Source organism: Thermobia domestica, chromosome 15, assembly GCF_964235325.1.
Source record: "Thermobia domestica chromosome 15, izTheDome1.hap1.1, whole genome shotgun sequence".
Taxonomy (NCBI): domain Eukaryota; kingdom Metazoa; phylum Arthropoda; class Insecta; order Zygentoma; family Lepismatidae; genus Thermobia; species Thermobia domestica.
Window position 1 is genome coordinate 41421439 of NC_137468.1, and position 18564 is coordinate 41440002.

At 36.0% G+C, this 18564-nt stretch overlaps 1 protein-coding gene across 1 annotated transcript in view; it reads left to right on the top strand.

The window, feature by feature from the left end:
• The first annotated feature begins 459 nt into the window (after positions 1-459).
• Positions 460-18564, top strand: part of LOC145670992 (S-adenosylmethionine-dependent nucleotide dehydratase RSAD2-like) — a 112424-nt gene continuing 94319 nt past the window's right edge. Inside the window, exon 1 of the mRNA XM_081739622.1 lies at positions 460-909. Within this exon, the coding sequence (XP_081595748.1) occupies positions 576-909 (334 nt within the window). The 5' untranslated portion in view covers positions 460-575. The remainder of the gene's footprint in view (positions 910-18564) is intronic.

The following is an 18564-nucleotide window of genomic DNA, read 5'->3' on the forward strand; positions in this document are numbered from 1 at the left end:
AGCCAGGCTATATGAGACATGGGCCTACTGATTAACGTGGAATCCGAAGCACATGAGCTCCCGCTGGAAATCAAACCCGGGTCTCTCATGCCACAGGCGCGTACGCTAACCGCTTAGCCACCAAGGAGCTCGGCACAGGTCCAAATGAAGCCGATATCCGAACAACTATTTATCTCAATTAATAAGCCATTCCATACTATATACAGCTATCACGATTAGAATATATTATCTGTTGATCGAGATCCACACATGAGTTAAGTGCATTGTATTTGCGTGCATTTTAAGTGCATTGTAAACGGAAATCACTTATCTATAAAAATACGAAAGTGGCAACGCTGAGTTACGTTAATCGAAATCATGTGAGTGGAGACAGAGAAAAACGGAAGAAAGAAAGGAAAAGAAAAAGGTAGACGGGGAACTCCCGATTATCAAAGTGCTCTAGGTTAACAATTCAAATTGAATAAGACGCAGTCTCCAACCATCAGTGAAACTGTGGCTGTGGTGCGCGGCTGTGCTTCTGTTCGAGTCTTAGTATTATGATGTTCAATATTATCATCGTTTAGACGCATCGAAACATGTGGATTTGGCGTAACTTAAAAGCTGCTGCAACATACTTTATTGATGTTGTGTCTGTAATTTACGCTGTTGTTTGTACTTGCGTGTCTAGAAAAACACATATAAAATATCAAGATGATTTGAAACACGTTCCCAATGATGATGATAGTGTATTGGCAAATAGACAAGTTAAAGGTTCAAAAACTGAAACCAGGCCAGTTCCCAAAAGCGTGAATTATCATTTCACTCGTAAATGCAATTATCAATGTGGTTTTTGTTTCCACACAGCGAAGACTTCTTATGTTTTACCTCTAGCAGAAGCGAAAAAAGGCTTAAAACTTCTTAAAGACGCCGGTAAGTTTTATATCTTATTATTTATTAACTTGTTAAAAAAAATAATTAAAATGAAAATGATTTCGTGATGTCCGTATTGTTTTCAACTATTTGTTACACAGAGGTGCTAATAAGTGGGTTATGACGGAAATTGTGGTGAAATTTTCGAAGGGTATAAAAAAAAAAAAAAAAAAAAGAGTTGAAGTATTGAAATTTGTCAACTGAAAATTGTCTTGTGAGCACTGTCGGCACTACAGGGGGCGAGAAGGGGCGACCTCCACCCCAATATTTGTCTTTCCCCCCATTTTTCTTGTACCACCGGTGAATAATAATAATAATAATAATAATAATAATAATAATAATAATAATAATAATAATAATAATAATAATAATATTCAAAGCAAAACAGGTAGTAGTATGGGCTGCACTTTGCCTCACTTTTTGGCCCCTGGGTCCCTGCCTCAGGACCCATGGTCCCTGGCCGGGGTCAATGACCTAGGGGTACATAGGACCACCCCCTTTAAATTTTGGCAGGGGTACCTTGGCCCACCCCCTAAATTTTGGCAGGGGTACGTAGGACCACCCCCCTTAAATTTTGGAAATTGCCAAATCTAAAAATTTGGTGTGGTAGCCTAGGACCATAGTATGTACCTCTATTAGTATTGGGTGTCTATGTCGTTCCCTTTTATGGGTAAAAAATTGCCAAAAATTTAAATTTCGGGGTTTTTTGACCTAATTTATCCCCTTGGATGAATTGTTATTACCTTATATCGTTATATGGGCGTATACAGGGGTTCATTACCTTTCATAAGACATGGGTATATTAATGCACCCCTTGAAAAATTTGGGAGGGGTACCTTGGCCCACCCCTTAAATTTTGGAAATTGCCCAATTTCAACATTGGGTATTATAGTATAGGACCCTAATATGTACTATGATAAATTTGGGTAGTCTACCTCGTTCCCTTTTAGGGGTACATAGGACCACCCCCCCTTAAATTTTGGAAATTGCCAAATCTAAAAATTTGGTGTGGTAGCCTAGGACCATAGTATGTACCTCTATCAGTATTGGGTGTCTATGTCGTTCCCTTTCATGGGTAAAAAATTGCCAAAAATTTAAATTTCGGGGTTTTTTGACCTAATTTATCCCCTTTGATGAGGTATTATTACCCTATATAGTTATATGGACGTATACAGGGGTCCATTACCTTTCATAACATATGGGTATATTAATGCACCCCTTGAAAAATTTGGGAGGGGTACCTTGGCCCACCCCTTAAATTTTGGAAATTGACCAATTTAAACATTGGGTATTATAGTATAGGACCCTAATATGTATCATGATAAATTTGGGCGGTCCACATCGTTTCCTTCCAGGGGTACAAAATTGCCAAAATATAAACGTAAGCAATACGTTATACCACGTGTTTGGTTTTTGGTCGATTTTATCCCCTTTGATGAGATGTTATTACCTTATATGGTTATATGGTCATGTATAGGGGTCCATTACCTTTCATAAGATATCGGTATATTTGTACACTCCTTTAAAAATTTGGGAGGGGTACTTTGGCCCACCCCTTAAATTTTGGAAATTGCCCAATTTAAACATTTGGTATTATAGTACCGGACCCTAACATGTATTATGATAAATTTGGGTGGTCCACCTCGTTCCCTTTTAGGGGTACAAAATTGTCAAAATATAAACGTAAGCAATACGTTGTACCACGTGTTTGGTCTTTTGGACCAATTTATCCTCTTGGATGAGGTTCTATTACCTTATATGGTTATATGGTTATGTATAGGGGTCTATTCCCTATCATAAGACATAGGTACATTTGTGCACTCCTTTAAAATTTTGGGAGGGGTACTTTGGCCCACCCCTTAAATTTTGGAAATTGCTCATTTTATATATTTGGTATTATAGTACTGGACCCTAACATGTATTATTATGATAAATTTGAGTGGTTCACCTCGTTCCCTTTTAGAGGTACGAAATTGCCAAATTTTAGTACAACCACGTGTTTGGTCTTTTGGCCCAATTTATCCTCTTGGATGAGGTCCTATTACCTTATATGGTTATATGGTCATGTATAGGGGTCCATTACCTATCATAAGACATAGGTACATTTGTGCACTCTTTAAATTTTTTGGGAGGGGTACTTTGGCCCACCCCTTAAATTTTGGAAATTGCTCATTTTATATATTTGGTATTATAGTACTGGACCCTAACATGTATTATGATAAATTTGGGTAGTTCACCTTGTTCCCTTTCATGAGTAAAAAAAAAATTGCCAAATTTTACTACAACCACGTGTTTGGTATTTTGGTTCAATTTATCCCCTTGGATGAGGTCCTATTACCTTATATGATTATATGGTTACGTATATTGGTCCATTCCCTATTATAAGACATGGGTATACTGATGCACCCTTTAAAAAATTTGGGAGGGGTATCTTGACTCATCCACTCAGTTTTAGAAATTGTTTAATATAAGCATTTGGTATCTTCGTACAGGTCTTCAATATGTACCACTATAAATTTGGATGGTCCACATCGTTCCCTTTCATGGAGAACTACCAAAAATCAATTTTCGGAGGTTATTGACCCCTATTTAATACGTTATATGGTTTATTACCTCTATATGTTTATGTTCTCTTTTAAATTTGGGAATTATCAAATAACAAAATTCGGTAAACGTTTTCTAGGACCCATTGGTATTCCTCTTATGGCCAAATATTCAAAATTTAAAGGTTATTGACCGGCTTTATTATTGAATAAGTACAGGATTTATTACTTTTTCATAAGACACAGGTGTATTTGTGTACCAATCTTAAATTTTGGGAGGGGTACATTTCTTATTGTCATATCAATAATTGGTAATTGTTCTTTGGGTAAATCATTGTGAAATATGAGTATGATCACGTGATCAGTTATTGACCTATGATGGGATTAGGAGTCCAGAACATTGGTACATTGAAACTTTGTAGGATAATTTGAGAATGCGTCATTGGTTTTGATTATTCCCGCCAAATATAAACGTAAGCAAGACGTTGTACCACGTGATTGTCCTTGATGAGGTAGTGTACAGGGATTCATTTCCTTTGTTGTGGTACTTCTTAAGTTTGAGTACACACACTTTTAGAAACAGTTGGTTCTACTCAGGTAAACAATTGACGGACATTATTGACCTTATTGAACATATAATGATATGATTAATTCTAAGACTTAGGTATATCAAGAGAAGTATTCTTTAAATTTGGGAATGGTGATAAACAGAATTTTAACATAAGGCGTGAAATTTGAAACAATACATTGAACTTTAGTCACAGCTCATAGTCTAAGATCATTGGTGATGATTGATTTGAAATCTGATAGCTAACCTTATTGAATCTTATGACTCATAGACGAAAGGCAATACATGCTACAACACTGGCAAAGTTATTGTTAATGCAATTTGATTGGCTGATCACTATCTTTCCTGCAATCTGATTGGTTGATCACTATCTTTCGTGCAATCTGATTGGTTGATGAGTTTCAAATCTTTGCTGCATTCAGTTTTGTTTAACATTTAAAAATCTTGGTTTCGTTCAACATTTTGCACTCACTGATAAATATGATCAAAACCGTTTATTTGTTAATCGAATAGTTAAAAACCGGATAAAGTTTGACGGTTAACCGTGAAACGTAAAATTTTTAGTTTGAAATTTTTTTTGCTTGAAACTTTTTGTTTGAATTTTTTTTGTTTAAAATTTTTTGCTTAAAAATTTTTTCGTTTGAAATTTTTTGTTTGAAAATTTTTGTTCGAAAATTTTGTTTGAAATTTTTCGTTTCCAAATTTTTTTTTGTTTAAATTTTTTTCGTTTCAAAATTTTGTTTCAAAGATTTTGTTTGAAATTTTTGTTTCAAAGTTTGGTTTGACATTTTTAAAGTTTGTGCACTCATTAGTAAAGAACCGGAACTGTTTAGAACTAAAACCTCTGGCAACATTGTGGTGCAATAGTACACGTCAGAACATGGTGCAATAGTACACGTCAGAACACGATAATGCAACGTCATCAGTTTTGCATCATATATAAGTATCGTTGGAGTTAGTATTCATAATAACGTCATCATGGCTACTTGTCTGCAGTTTCTAAACACACGTGATATGATAAAATCATTTACCAAGATTACTGATTTACAACAGAATGTACCTTATAGAATCTTAGCTAGCCAAATAATCCCTACAAAGTTTGGATTAAGAATCGTAGTGAAGCTTGAAAATGATAAGAATATAATTTTACCAGCAAGATATTTACCCTTGGAAGCATCAAAACAAGAAGAACTGCTGCGTTTCTTAAATACTGGATCTGTATCTTTATGTTACAAAGGATTCTTGGGTCGAAGTCATCAATTTGAATTTAATACACAGCCGGTTTCGTCAGCAATTGTGATGAAATCATGAATTCAAACGTCAGCGCTTTCGACGTCAGACGTAGCTGTATGCAGAATGCGATCTATGAATTTGGTTGGTCAGCATGACGTCAGCAAGTGTGATGAAATCATGAATTCAAACTTAAGGACATTCCTTTCCAGTGGCGTCAGCAATAACTCTATGAAATCAGCAAATACAGTGTCAGCCCATGAAATCATTTGAGCAAGTGCTTTTCAGGAGGAAAGATGTGTACTTCTAACGATAAAGAATTCCTCTTCGCAAGCTATTATCCAATAAATATATTTCAAACAAAACATGTGATGATTGGTATCAGTGCTAGAACATTTGAACCTGTGATTCGATTGGGCAAAGCAGAACAATTTGGTGTACAACTGACCTTTGAAGAATGGCAAATATTATGTTCACGAATCGACCAAATGAACGATTATTTTCATGATGAGCTAAATGTGACCATAGTCAAATCATTAGGCTTAAATCATGAGGTGGTGCTGCGTACAGTTCTCGAAGAGAAGATGGTGCTGTTACGTAAAAAGAGTACATACCATGTCCCTCGCAACATGGTGTATCTAACGCAAACGGAATGGAACAAATTCATCAGCGTATTTCAGTGTGTGAAACATGCAGTGGAAGTGTGCAACAAAACAAGTATATTCTTGAAAAAGTACTATTTTGAAAAATGTGTCATGCATATTGTACAACATGTATCTAGATATTGTGATGGTTGTCAACATCGTTCGTGGGTGCATACCTGTATTGATAAACAGTTTATTTGTGATCAAATGGACATTGAGTTTCCACCAATTGATATTGCAATAGACCTTAAAAGACTTCAATTGGAATTAAAATTATATGCTAAAGACAAACTAGTGCAAGAAGTTCAAAATACATTGTATTGACAATATTTAGAACCACTATCTGGTATGGATGTATGTGGAGTGTAATAAAATGATCCATTTCAATGAATTGTGTTTTTTTTTTCATTTCAAGAACAAACCCCATGTTCTGACGTGTACTATTGCATCACAATGTTGACAAAGGTTTTAGTTCTAAACAGTTCCGGTTCTTTACTAATGAGTGCACAAACTTTTAAAAAATGTCAAACAAAAATTTCAAACAAAAATTTTCAAACAAAAAATTTGAAACAAAATTTTCCAAACAAAACTGTTCGAACAAAATTTTTAAACAGAAAAAAATTTGGAAACGAAAAATTTCAAACAAAAAATTTCAAACGAAAAATTTTAAACAAAAAAATTTAAACAAAAATTTACAAACAAAAAATTTTCAAACAAAATTTTGAAACAAAAATTTCAAACGAAAAAATTTCAAACAAAATTTTGAAAAAAATTTCAAACAAAAATTTCGAAACAAAAACTTTTAAACTAAAAATATCAAACGAAAAAATGTCAAACGAAAGTTTCAAACAAAAAAAAAATCAAAAACTTTTTAAATGTTAAAACAAAACTGTATGCAGCAAAGATTTGAAACTCATCAACCAATCAGATTACACGAAAGATAGTGATCAGCCAATCAGATTGCACGAAAGATAGTGATCAGCCAATCAAATTGCATCAACAATAACTTTGCCAGTGTTGTAGCATGTATTGCCTTTCGTCTATGAGTCATAAGATTCAATAAGGTTAGCTATCAGATTTCAAATCAATCACCACCAATGATCTTAGACTATGAGCTGTGACTAAAGTTCAATGTATTGTTTCAAATTTCACGCCTTATGTTAAAATTCTGTTTATCACCATTCCCAAATTTAAAGAATACTTCTCTTGATATACCTAAGTCTTAGAATTAATCATATCATTATATGTTCAATAAGGTCAATAATGTCCGTCAATTGTTTACCTGAGTAGAACCAACTGTTTCTAAAAGTGTGTGTACTCAAACTTAAGAAGTACCACAACAAAGGAAATGAATCCCTGTACACTACCTCATCAAGGACAATCACGTGGTACAACGTCTTGCTTACGTTTATATTTGGCGGGAATAATCAAAACCAATGACGCATTCTCAAATTATCCTACAAAGTTTCAATGTACCAATGTTCTGGACTCCTAATCCCATCATAGGTCAATAACTGATCACGTGATCATACTCATATTTCACAATGATTTACCCAAAGAACAATTACCAATTATTGATATGACAATAAGAAATGTACTCCTCCCAAAATTTAAGATTGGTACACAAATACACCTGTGTCTTATGAAAAAGTAATAAATCCTGTACTTATTCAATAATAAAGCCGGTCAATAACCTTTAAATTTTGAATATTTGGCCATAAGAGGAATACCAATGGGTCCTAGAAAACGTTTACCGAATTTTGTTATTTGATAATTCCCAAATTTAAAAGAGAACATAAACATATAGAGGTAATAAACCATATAACGTATTAAATAGGGGTCAATAACCTCCGAAAATTGATTTTTGGTAGTTCTCCATGAAAGGGAACGATGTGGACCATCCAAATTTATAGTGGTACATATTGAAGACCTGTACGAAGATACCAAATGCTTATATTAAACAATTTCTAAAACTGAGTGGATGAGTCAAGATACCCCTCCCAAATTTTTTAAAGGGTGCATCAGTATACCCATGTCTTATAATAGGGAATGGACCAATATACGTAACCATATAATCATATAAGGTAATAGGACCTCATCCAAGGGGATAAATTGAACCAAAATACCAAACACGTGGTTGTAGTAAAATTTGGCAATTTTTTTTTTTTACTCATGAAAGAGAACAAGGTGAACTACCCAAATTTATCATAATACATGTTAGGGTCCAGTACTATAATACCAAATATATAAAATGAGCAATTTCCAAAATTTAAGGGGTGGGCCAAAGTACCCCTCCCAAAAAATTTAAAGAGTGCACAAATGTACCTATGTCTTATGATAGGTAATGGACCCCTATACATGACCATATAACCATATAAGGTAATAGGACCTCATCCAAGAGGATAAATTGGGCCAAAAGACCAAACACGTGGTTGTACTAAAATTTGGCAATTTCGTACCCCTAAAAGGGAACGAGGTGAACCACTCAAATTTATCATAATAATACATGTTAGGGTCCAGTACTATAATACCAAATGTTTAAATTGGGCAATTTCCAAAATTCAAGGGGTGGGCCAAAGTACCCCTCCCAAATTTTTAAAGGAGTGTACAAATATACCGACATCTTATGAAAGGTAATGGACCCCTATACATGACCATATAACCATATAAGGTAATAACATCTCATCAAAGGGGATAAAATCGACCAAAAACCAAACACGTGGTATAACGTATTGCTTACGTTTATATTTTGGCAATTTTGTACCCCTGGAAGGAAACGATGTGGACCGCCCAAATTTATCATGATACATATTAGGGTCCTATACTATAATACCCAATGTTTAAATTGGTCAATTTCCAAAATTTAAGGGGTGGGCCAAGGTACCCCTCCCAAATTTTTCAAGGGGTGCATTAATATACCCATATGTTATGAAAGGTAATGGACCCCTGTATACGTCCATATAACTATATAGGGTAATAATACCTCATCAAAGGGGATAAATTAGGTCAAAAAACCCCGAAATTTAAATTTTTGGCAATTTTTTACCCATGAAAGGGAACGACATAGACACCCAATACTGATAGAGGTACATACTATGGTCCTAGGCTACCACACCAAATTTTTAGATTTGGCAATTTCCAAAATTTAAGGGGGGGGTGGTCCTATGTACCCCTAAAAGGGAACGAGGTAGACTACCCAAATTTGTCATAGTACATATTAGGGTCCTATACTATAATACCCAATGTTGAAATTGGGCAATTTCCAAAATTTAAGGGGTGGGCCAAGGTACCCCTCCCAAATTTTTCAAGGGGTGCATTAATATACCCATGTCTTATGAAAGGTAATGAACCCCTGTATACGCCCATATAACGATATAAGGTAATAACAATTCATCCAAGGGGATAAATTAGGTCAAAAAACCCTGAAATTTAAATTTTTGGCAATTTTTTACCCATAAAAGGGAACGACATAGACACCCAATACTAATAGAGGTACATACTATGGTCCTAGGCTACCACACCAAATTTTTAGATTTGGCAATTTCCAAAATTTAAGGGGGGTGGTCCTACGTACCCCTGCCAAAATTTAGGGGGTGGGCCAAGGTACCCCTGCCAAAATTTAAAGGGGGTGGTCCTATGTACCCCTAGGTCATTGACCCCGGCCAGGGACCATGGGTCCTGAGGCAGGGACCCAGGGGCCAAAAAGTGAGGCAAAGTGCAGCCCATACTACTCAGGTGTAGTTGCCTCGTCTCCCCAAAGTTTTTCTTGACTTCCCTCTTGCCCCCCTATTATTACGAGCCTAGCGCCGCTACTGCTTGTGAGGGGAGGGGTAGCGGTGTTGGAGATAACGGTGGCTCTTGAAGGAAGTCCATCGATAAAAATAAATGAATAAATAAATACACTTTTAACGCTAGGAGCTATAATAAGGGAAGAACCATTAATACTTATAGTAGCGTTTTAGGCGCAAGTTGTGCCTATGAATTTGTTTGGGGGGGAATTATTTTTAATTGAAAATGGTACAAATTGGACAATGGTAAATCTGAGGAGAAAAATTTATATTTGGGGACAAAATATTGGGTGATATGAATAAAGACGACTATAAGTACTAGTGAGTATAATCTCACCTCTTGAACGAGATTAATCTACAAATGAGTTCTTAGTCGTAATTTGTATGCATAAAAAGAACGAATAGGAATGAGATTGTTCTCACTGTGACAGGCAGTTCGATCTCATGTGAACTTGGCTTTGATGACGTTTTATACAGAAATTACGTAATGATGTTTTATTTTCTTCCCTTTTTGAAACAGGAATGCACAGTGTGTAGCAAGTGAAAGCATGAATTAAAATCAGTAGCATTATTTATCCAGCACAAAAGCACGATTTTTTCTTCGATCATGTCCGTGGAGTAGATCAGTAGTGGTTCTCGAACTTTCCGATAGCGCGGACCTCTGTTCATTCGGGAAATGATCTGCGGACTCTCTTGCAATGCTATCTGAAATTTCACATTGTATTTAAAATATACTAATTAGAATTACCAACGCCAAGAAAAAAATATTAAGAAATAGAATGCAATAAGTAATTTATTCTAAAGATACATGATTGTTTCCTAGTGAAGAAAATTTCAATTCAAAATACAGTAACTTTCAAGACTGAACTCGATTTTTGTTTTTAAGGAAATCAACTTGGGAAACAACGTTCTCAAATTAGAGGGTCACTAATGTGAGGAATGAAATTCTCTGTGTTTTTCCATAACTGCATTGAACTCGGGAATAATTTTTGTCAACATCAATCTTAGGTCTGATTCCACATTAAGACGATTTTGCTTTCAAGTTTCAATACTGGAAAGAGCAGAAAAGGTGTGCTCACATAAGTAAGTGGTAAGGAAATGCATCAAATGTTGCAATGCCTTTTTAGACAGTTCTTCATACTCACAACGCACAATAAGTGTTCCCTAAAGAACAATAAGTGGTTCCGCCGTATATCAGCAGATTTATTTATTATATTTATTTTTTAATATTTAGGATTTTAGATTTTTGAGTTTTCAGCATCGAAGGCCATTTAGCCCGTCACGTAAACATGAGGGATGACGTCCCTCGGCGAGCGCACTATCCGGGAAAAAGGAAGGAATTGGGGAAGGAAGGAAGCGGCCTGGGACCTAGAAGTTAGATACCACCCCAGCATTTTCTTGGTGTGAATAAGGAAAATCCAGGAAAACCTCATTCAGGATGGCTGGCCTGAAAAATCTTTTCCACTTTTTCCACCGAGTGCCTCTACCGGGAATCGAACCTGGGACCGCTCGCACAGAAGTCGAGAACATTAGCGGCTACGCTAAGCGGGGCCACTATTTTTAACATGGTTTTGTGTATTTATTGTATTTTTTTATTATTGAGAGTGCAACGTGAAAGCAAAAAAACTCTCTTCTTCTTCTCATTATTCAGAGCCCGACCTCTGGTTTCCAGTAAATTCCCAAGCAAACGCTGCGCCATCCACTGTACATTTTGTTTATCAAATCTATATAGACTTTTATAGTCATGTACATCAGAGTCTCTTCGAACTTTGTACACTTTTCTACTTGTCTACACATCCATAAATTCAGCTATTTCGACCCACTCTAACACACTGTGAGACAAGTGAACTATGTACTGAGATGGTTTACAAAATTTGGAGATTAATCTCAGCTAGTTGAGATTATACTCAACTTTATGCATACGATCATCAGTTCCGAGCATTTAGTCAGATACCTGAGATTAAACTCAAATGACGCCACGTTGTCTTGGTTTTTATGCATACAACCTTGAGATTAATCTCAAAATCTTGAGCAATGACTAAGATCTCACTTTTATGTGTATCACCCATTGTAGTAAATTTGGGAGGAGAAAATTAAATTTGGGCGGTACACCCAAGCCCTTCTGGGAATGGGCATCCCTGAGTAGGAACCTTACCTAATGTCAGGGCCGGATTAATGGGGAGCTGTATCCCAGGGCCTCTAGCTGGACAAGGAGCTCCACTCTGATCAAAATCTCAACTGACTATAAATCATAAAGATACAATCTTCTTCAAAATAAAATATGAAACATATTCCCCTAACTTTCCTACTGTACATTCACAGAAATGTATTAGGTTGAGTTGATTTTGAGTTTAACGCCCCATTTCAGCAGCGAGGCTATATGAGACGGGACCTACTGATTAACGTAGTATTCGAACTACATGAGCTCCCGCCGGGAATCGAACCCGGGTACCCCACACCACAGGCGCCACTAAGGAGCTCAGAAATGTATTAGGCGAAGTCAGCAGGGACCAGGGGCGGATCCAGGATAAACATCTGGGGGGAGCGGTGGGTTGTAATACTGCTACTTAGAGCTACTTTTAAGAGCTCCAAACTCTGGAATGGGTTTAGTTTATATATATAAAATAAAAAAAAACTTTCCTTTCCGGGGCAAGATCGCCCCCTGGATCGCGCAGTGCCAGGGGCCATATATTTTTTTCTAGCACCGGGGCTCTAGATGGGCTAATCCAGTCCTGCCTGATGTTATTTTGTGTATGATAATTAATATCAATGCAATTTCATGAACAAATAAATAAATAAAACTTTGAGTAAGGATCAGTATGATTTAGGGTTACATTAGAGACTAAGAGGAAATGGACACTGTTTGGTATCTCACAATAATGTCTATTATAAAAGAAGTAGGCATGGGGCAGGGGCAGGACTCATCTCTGGTTCGAAGGGTCCCTGGTTCGATCCTGGGGTTTGTAGGGAGAACATGTGTACATGGATTTACTCAGAAGCTTACGTTTCCTCCCGCATTCTCCTTCTTCCAATTTCATAATCATTCTCTTCATTAATAATCTACCTCCTTTAGCCTAAATCAGCGGTACCCTTCTTTCAAATCGCTTGGACGTAATATATCCAATTTACAGTCTTCCCCCAAAAAAGTAGCAGAGAGCCCCCCTAAATGATTGAGTTTCTTCACTGATTTGCATATGAAATAAATAGGTGGTTACTTCACTTGGCTTGGGGGGGCATGTACCTCCCCCTTTTCAGCTATGCCATCTCCTTTACAGCGCTCTTAAAAGCATCATGGTATAATTAAAAGTTCCACTGAGTTATTTTGAATAAAAATTGTTCCCCCTCCCGCAAAAAAGATGGATAGGCGTAAACTTCACCCTGAAACCCTCTTGTAGGCACCCATAGGCTAAATCGCGTAACAACGGAACTTTATTTTAAAATTTTAATTGTTAAAGAATATACAAGCAAAAATCTCGGAGTACGGGTACTTCAACTCCATTTTCAGGAGCAGTAATGTTTTCAGGGGAGGTCCCGAGTAATACCCACCACCGACTAACAAATGTTTTCCATTGCTATATGTCCGTTCATGCACAATGTGAGTGATCAGTTTTTTTTTTTTTTTTTAACACTATGTACTTTACATCCACCGTGTACTAAAAGTCCTCTCGGAGGAATCTGAACAGACTGTTCAAGGGGATAAAGTCAAAAATAATAATTGATTAAAGTAGGACTACTCATTAGACAGATTTGGAAGGCAATTCTTTACAGTAAAGACGCCATCTTCAATTTTCTCTCAGTGGTAGAGTGTTCCGCTTTAGTGCATGAGTGGTTCGATCCCAGCTTGCGCCAAGTGAACTTTATGGTGGACAAAGTACGTTGGTTTTCTCAGGGTTCTCCCGTTTCTTCCCACTTTCTTCATTCCTCCATTCCCTTCATTTCTTATCACTGTCTCGTTTAGCCTAGCTGGCATAATCGTAGGAAGTAGAACAGTAAAGATTTCATTTCTTCCTTTAAAAAAAAAATTCTTGAGAGGATGGATGAAGCGGAGGAACATTTATTGATTTGTATACAGAAAATAATAGTTTTATATTACTTGACCTGCAAGACAATACATGTCTGGGGGACAATCCGGGGGGGGGGGTTGACGGCATCACTGGGGACTCCCACTCTCTTTTCCTCTAACGTCTCACTAATTCAATTATGTGTAAACTTGAAAAAGTTCATTTACGACCTTGAGACAAGTAGTCATGTCACAATTCTCTGCAACTACGGGTTCAAAATCAATCCAAGCACGTTACTACGTGGAACTGTCATACACATACAAACCAAAGTGTAAATCAATGTCGTTACAGCGCGCGAACAACTATGGTAGAATATAAATTTCAGGTGGGTGGTGTGCGCCTACCACATCTATATAATTGACTTTATTTCCTGTGTTTCTAGACTGGATTTTGTAACTTTCAATTCAAAACGTCTCGCGATTCTGTATCAACACTCGTGGAAACATGTATCTTACCAATGGAAATTGATCGCCCGACTCATGTGCACCGAAACGTAAGCCTGAAAAAGTTTATGGTTCATAAAGAAGATCATCACCGCAGAACCAAAGCTTACTATTGAATTCTTTTGTGCACCAAAACTATTCGATCCATGATTGTTCCTAACCAGTTCCGTGAGATTCTTTTTATCATTCTCAGGGATGTACCGCTATATCGGTATCGGTATCAGTGATATCAGCCACTTTTGGGAGTATCGGTATCGATATCGGCAAATGAACACCGATATTTACCGATACATTTTCCGAACTATTTTCAGTTTCTTTGATATTAACAGTGACACTTATATTTCATCGATTTCTTTTAGACTGAAAGTTGATCTAAATTATTATCAATTGTATATACCAGCGGTTTTCAAACTTCTTGCAGTAGAGGTTCCCCTCAAGCACCAAAATCTGAACGCGCCTCCCCTGTCAAAAATGACATGTGTCCCTAAAAGAAAGACTATCACTATGATAAACTATATTTCATTTATTAATCACTAACGGAAATATCTCATTAACACAGGTAATCTACATTGTACACATTGACTACACCTTTTAATGTTATTAGCCGGTGTTAATAACTATAAATTGTGGTAAGTTAGATATTTATGTTAAAATTGAAAAATACAAGCAAAGAGGGAATTTACATAGAGTAAAAGTCATGGGATGTATGAGCTTGTTTTGAGTCTCACAATTTATTAAATCTCAGCAGATATTTTGAAATGACAAGACGCATCTCTTTCTGGAGATTTAGTTTTGACCTATAGGGGCTATTTGGATTTGATCACCTCCATGGCTGAAAATCCGGTTTCGCAAGGATAGGAAGTTGCAAAAGAAAGGAGTACTCGCAAGGCCTTCTTATAATTCCGGATACTCATTCCTCATTGAGCTCCAAAATTCAGGCATCGATGTAGAGAGAAACTTGGTCTTCAGTGTACTGTCTGAAGAGAGATCAATGAGCTGTTCCTCTTCTCGAGTGGTGAAATTTGGTGGATTCTCTGCGTTGAGTGGGTTCACAACCCAGTTGTGCTGTGTATCCTCTAGAAAGTATTTCTCAAATTGGACATAAAGTTGTTTTAAGAAGACATACTATTCTACAGAGATAGATAGAAGATCGTTAGTGGCCATCTAACAGGCATTATACACGTTTAAGCCAAAGGTGAAAGAGTCATCGCTGATCGTATGTGAAACAGAGGTGATACAAAGACTTAGTGCACTATGTATTACTAAAAAAGAAGAGTGCAGACTCAAGTATGCATATTGCATTATAAACATATGTAGTGTTTAATATTTTGTAAAGATCAGTTGAATTATTTTGTATGCATAAAAAAGAAAGAAAAAGAATTGAATTAGTGGTATTATATTGTAGTTGGATACACTGAGTGTGAAAGGTTAGTTCAATAAGTTAGTTGGAGAGGTACGATCCTAGTGTTAAGACGTCCGTGCGACATTGTAACAATTGTAATATCTAACGCCAAAATATAATTATATAATATATTAATGAGCACTAATTTAACATACAAACGAATTAACCCGTCCATGCGAGTTTTTATTATAGTGCGCTATCGAAAGAGATTTATATAAAAGAAGTTTAGTGGAGTCAGATTAAAGAAGACATTATCCTTTCGATAAAGAAGAAAAGAGGAACATTGCACATATTCCTTTGTAGGATTTTTTAAAACTCCTCGCCTCGCGCCTCCCCTTACAACCTTTGGCGCATCCCTAGGGTGGCGCGCCGCACAGTTTGAAAACCCCTGATATATACAATCGATTTCTTTATGCATGTGTACGCCTATAATTTGCACAACTCGTACCCAACTGATATTTATAGTCCCACCATGCCAAAATAGTGGTGAAGAAAAGACAAAGGTCCTCAGTCAGGATAGCAGACACAAGAAATGATGATCCTCTATCGTGCTGAAAACAACATGCAATAGTTTTTCTTGTACAACTTGTGGAGAAATATTGATGTGTTCTCCCATCATCAGTTGAAAGTGAATGCCTCTTTAGTATTTGTTGACATATATACAATAACTTAAGAAATAAAATGAAACCTGAAACAGCTGAAGCATTTATGTTTCTTCATTGTGATTTGCGTTTACTGAATTTCAATTACTACAAAATACTGTAGAGTTAGTGTAACAAGTGATGTCGCAGAATTACTAAATTGTGTTCAAATATTTCGAAACTACTACAAATGAATTGAACTTTTGAAATAGACTTTTTAATTTGTATTTTTACTAACTTTTTACGAAATTTGAATAAAATATAGAATTTAAAAAATGAATTGAAATGAAATCTTTGAGTTTTACGTCCCACGATTATGCCGGCTAGGCTAAAGGAGACGGTGATTATGAGAAACGAATTAAAATGGTGGAATAAAGAAAATTGGAAAAAACGGGAAAATCCCAAGAAACCCCACGCACACGGTGTTTGTTCACCACAAAGTTCACTTAACCTGAGCTGGGATCGAACCAAGGACCCCATATATCACAGATGAACGCTCTACCACTGAGCCACCGGGAACAGTTACAATCAAGTGGCTTGTAACACTTTGCATTTACAAAAAATATAATTTTACAATAACAGTTTCAGAGTTGGAAGAAAGTTTTCATAAGGTTTTTCATATGCCATTTTTTAAATGTAACTTAGTTTTTATGCAAGATGGACGTGTTACAGACTTCCTTGTTGTGATGAACAATCCTGTTGTTAAAATCTTTGAATTCCGAAAAGCAAACTTGAAGGTTAAAAATTAGTTCATAATAATGCATATATAACTGTTGAAAATATCCTGTAGAAAATTTTCAATGGTTAAAAACAATTAGTTCTAAAGTTAATAAATAGTTTTTAGCGTTTTCGACTTCGTTTAAATCCTCTTATTTTTTTATGATATACAAAGTACACCTGGTTCAGCACAAATAATTTTGTAAACAATAAAAATTTGTATTAACTAGTCTCTGTTACATAGGAGAGAGGGGGGTACATTTGAACATCTGTTTTAGGATATTCGTTTTTGCTTCCAATCGCTCAGTAAATTTCCTTATAGAATTGATGCCCATGCTAAATATAATATACACTACATTTGCCATAAAATGGAGGACTGTTTGAACTTTTCATTGTATGCAAAGGCGTAGGGGGTGTCGTTCAAATGTACCCCCTTGGGGGGGTAGATTGAAACAAGCATGGGGTAGATTTGAACTTACGTGGGGAAGTTTTGAACACACCATTATTTACTACAATAATCTTTATTTTCAGGATGAATTCGTTTATGAACATCAAAGCTAATGAAATAAAGCAACATTAACGGTTTAAGGCATAAGTATTAACCAATCGTACATGGGAAGGAAATAATAATAATAGTAATAAGAACTAAAGCATATATTCTGTACTTGATACGTTAGACAAAAAAATCAACATGATATGTGCACAACATCTATAGGCGTAAGCGTGCTCTGAAGAAATTTTTTAAATATATATATATATATATATATATATATATATATATATATATATATATATATATATATATATATATATATGATCATCATAGACTATCTGTGAAAATATGATTATGATTTACTCTTTAATTTTGCTCATCATACCTGAATATGCTTAATGAAAGGCATATTGCTACTAGCAGTTTGTTAAAATTACAGTTTTTTCACTGCTAAGCGGGTATTGGACAGGAAATTTATTCAACCCTAAAATTCTGAAAATCTACATTAGGGATGCGCATGAGTCGAGACACAGTTTGTAAAATTTGAGACGAGTCGAAATAAACATTTCTCGACTCAAATTTTCGAGTCGAGACTGCGTGTAAAAATCTCGAATCGACTCGAATGTCTCGAAAATCTTTCTATAATTTTTACTGTTATTTTGAAGAAAGTATTCACTTAGAAATAGCCTTGAAACGAATTCCAGCATTTATTACTTTAGAAAGGTACAAAACGCATAAACTTAATAGTTAATCTTTCGAGATTAAGATTAAATTTCAGCTCAATTCAGTTAATTAAAAACTAATAATTAACGTCGTGATATTTGATTGTACTTCAAATACAATAATAATAATAGTAATATTTGGTTATGTAGTTTGTATAAAACTATTGCGATAAAGTGAACTTCATAAATTCTCTGATCGAAATGGGAGGGTGCGAATCCGTCGTATTCCAAGGGAACAGCTCCTTGACATCTGTACTGCGGGACGGAGACAAGCTTGCGGCGGCTTACTTTGCTCTGGGAAACATTCACGTTAGCATCCATGTGCCTAGTAGAGCTCGAGTAAGGCACCAGAACGGCTGAGGCTAGGGATGCGCACGAGACAAGATTTGTGGCTGTCTCGTCT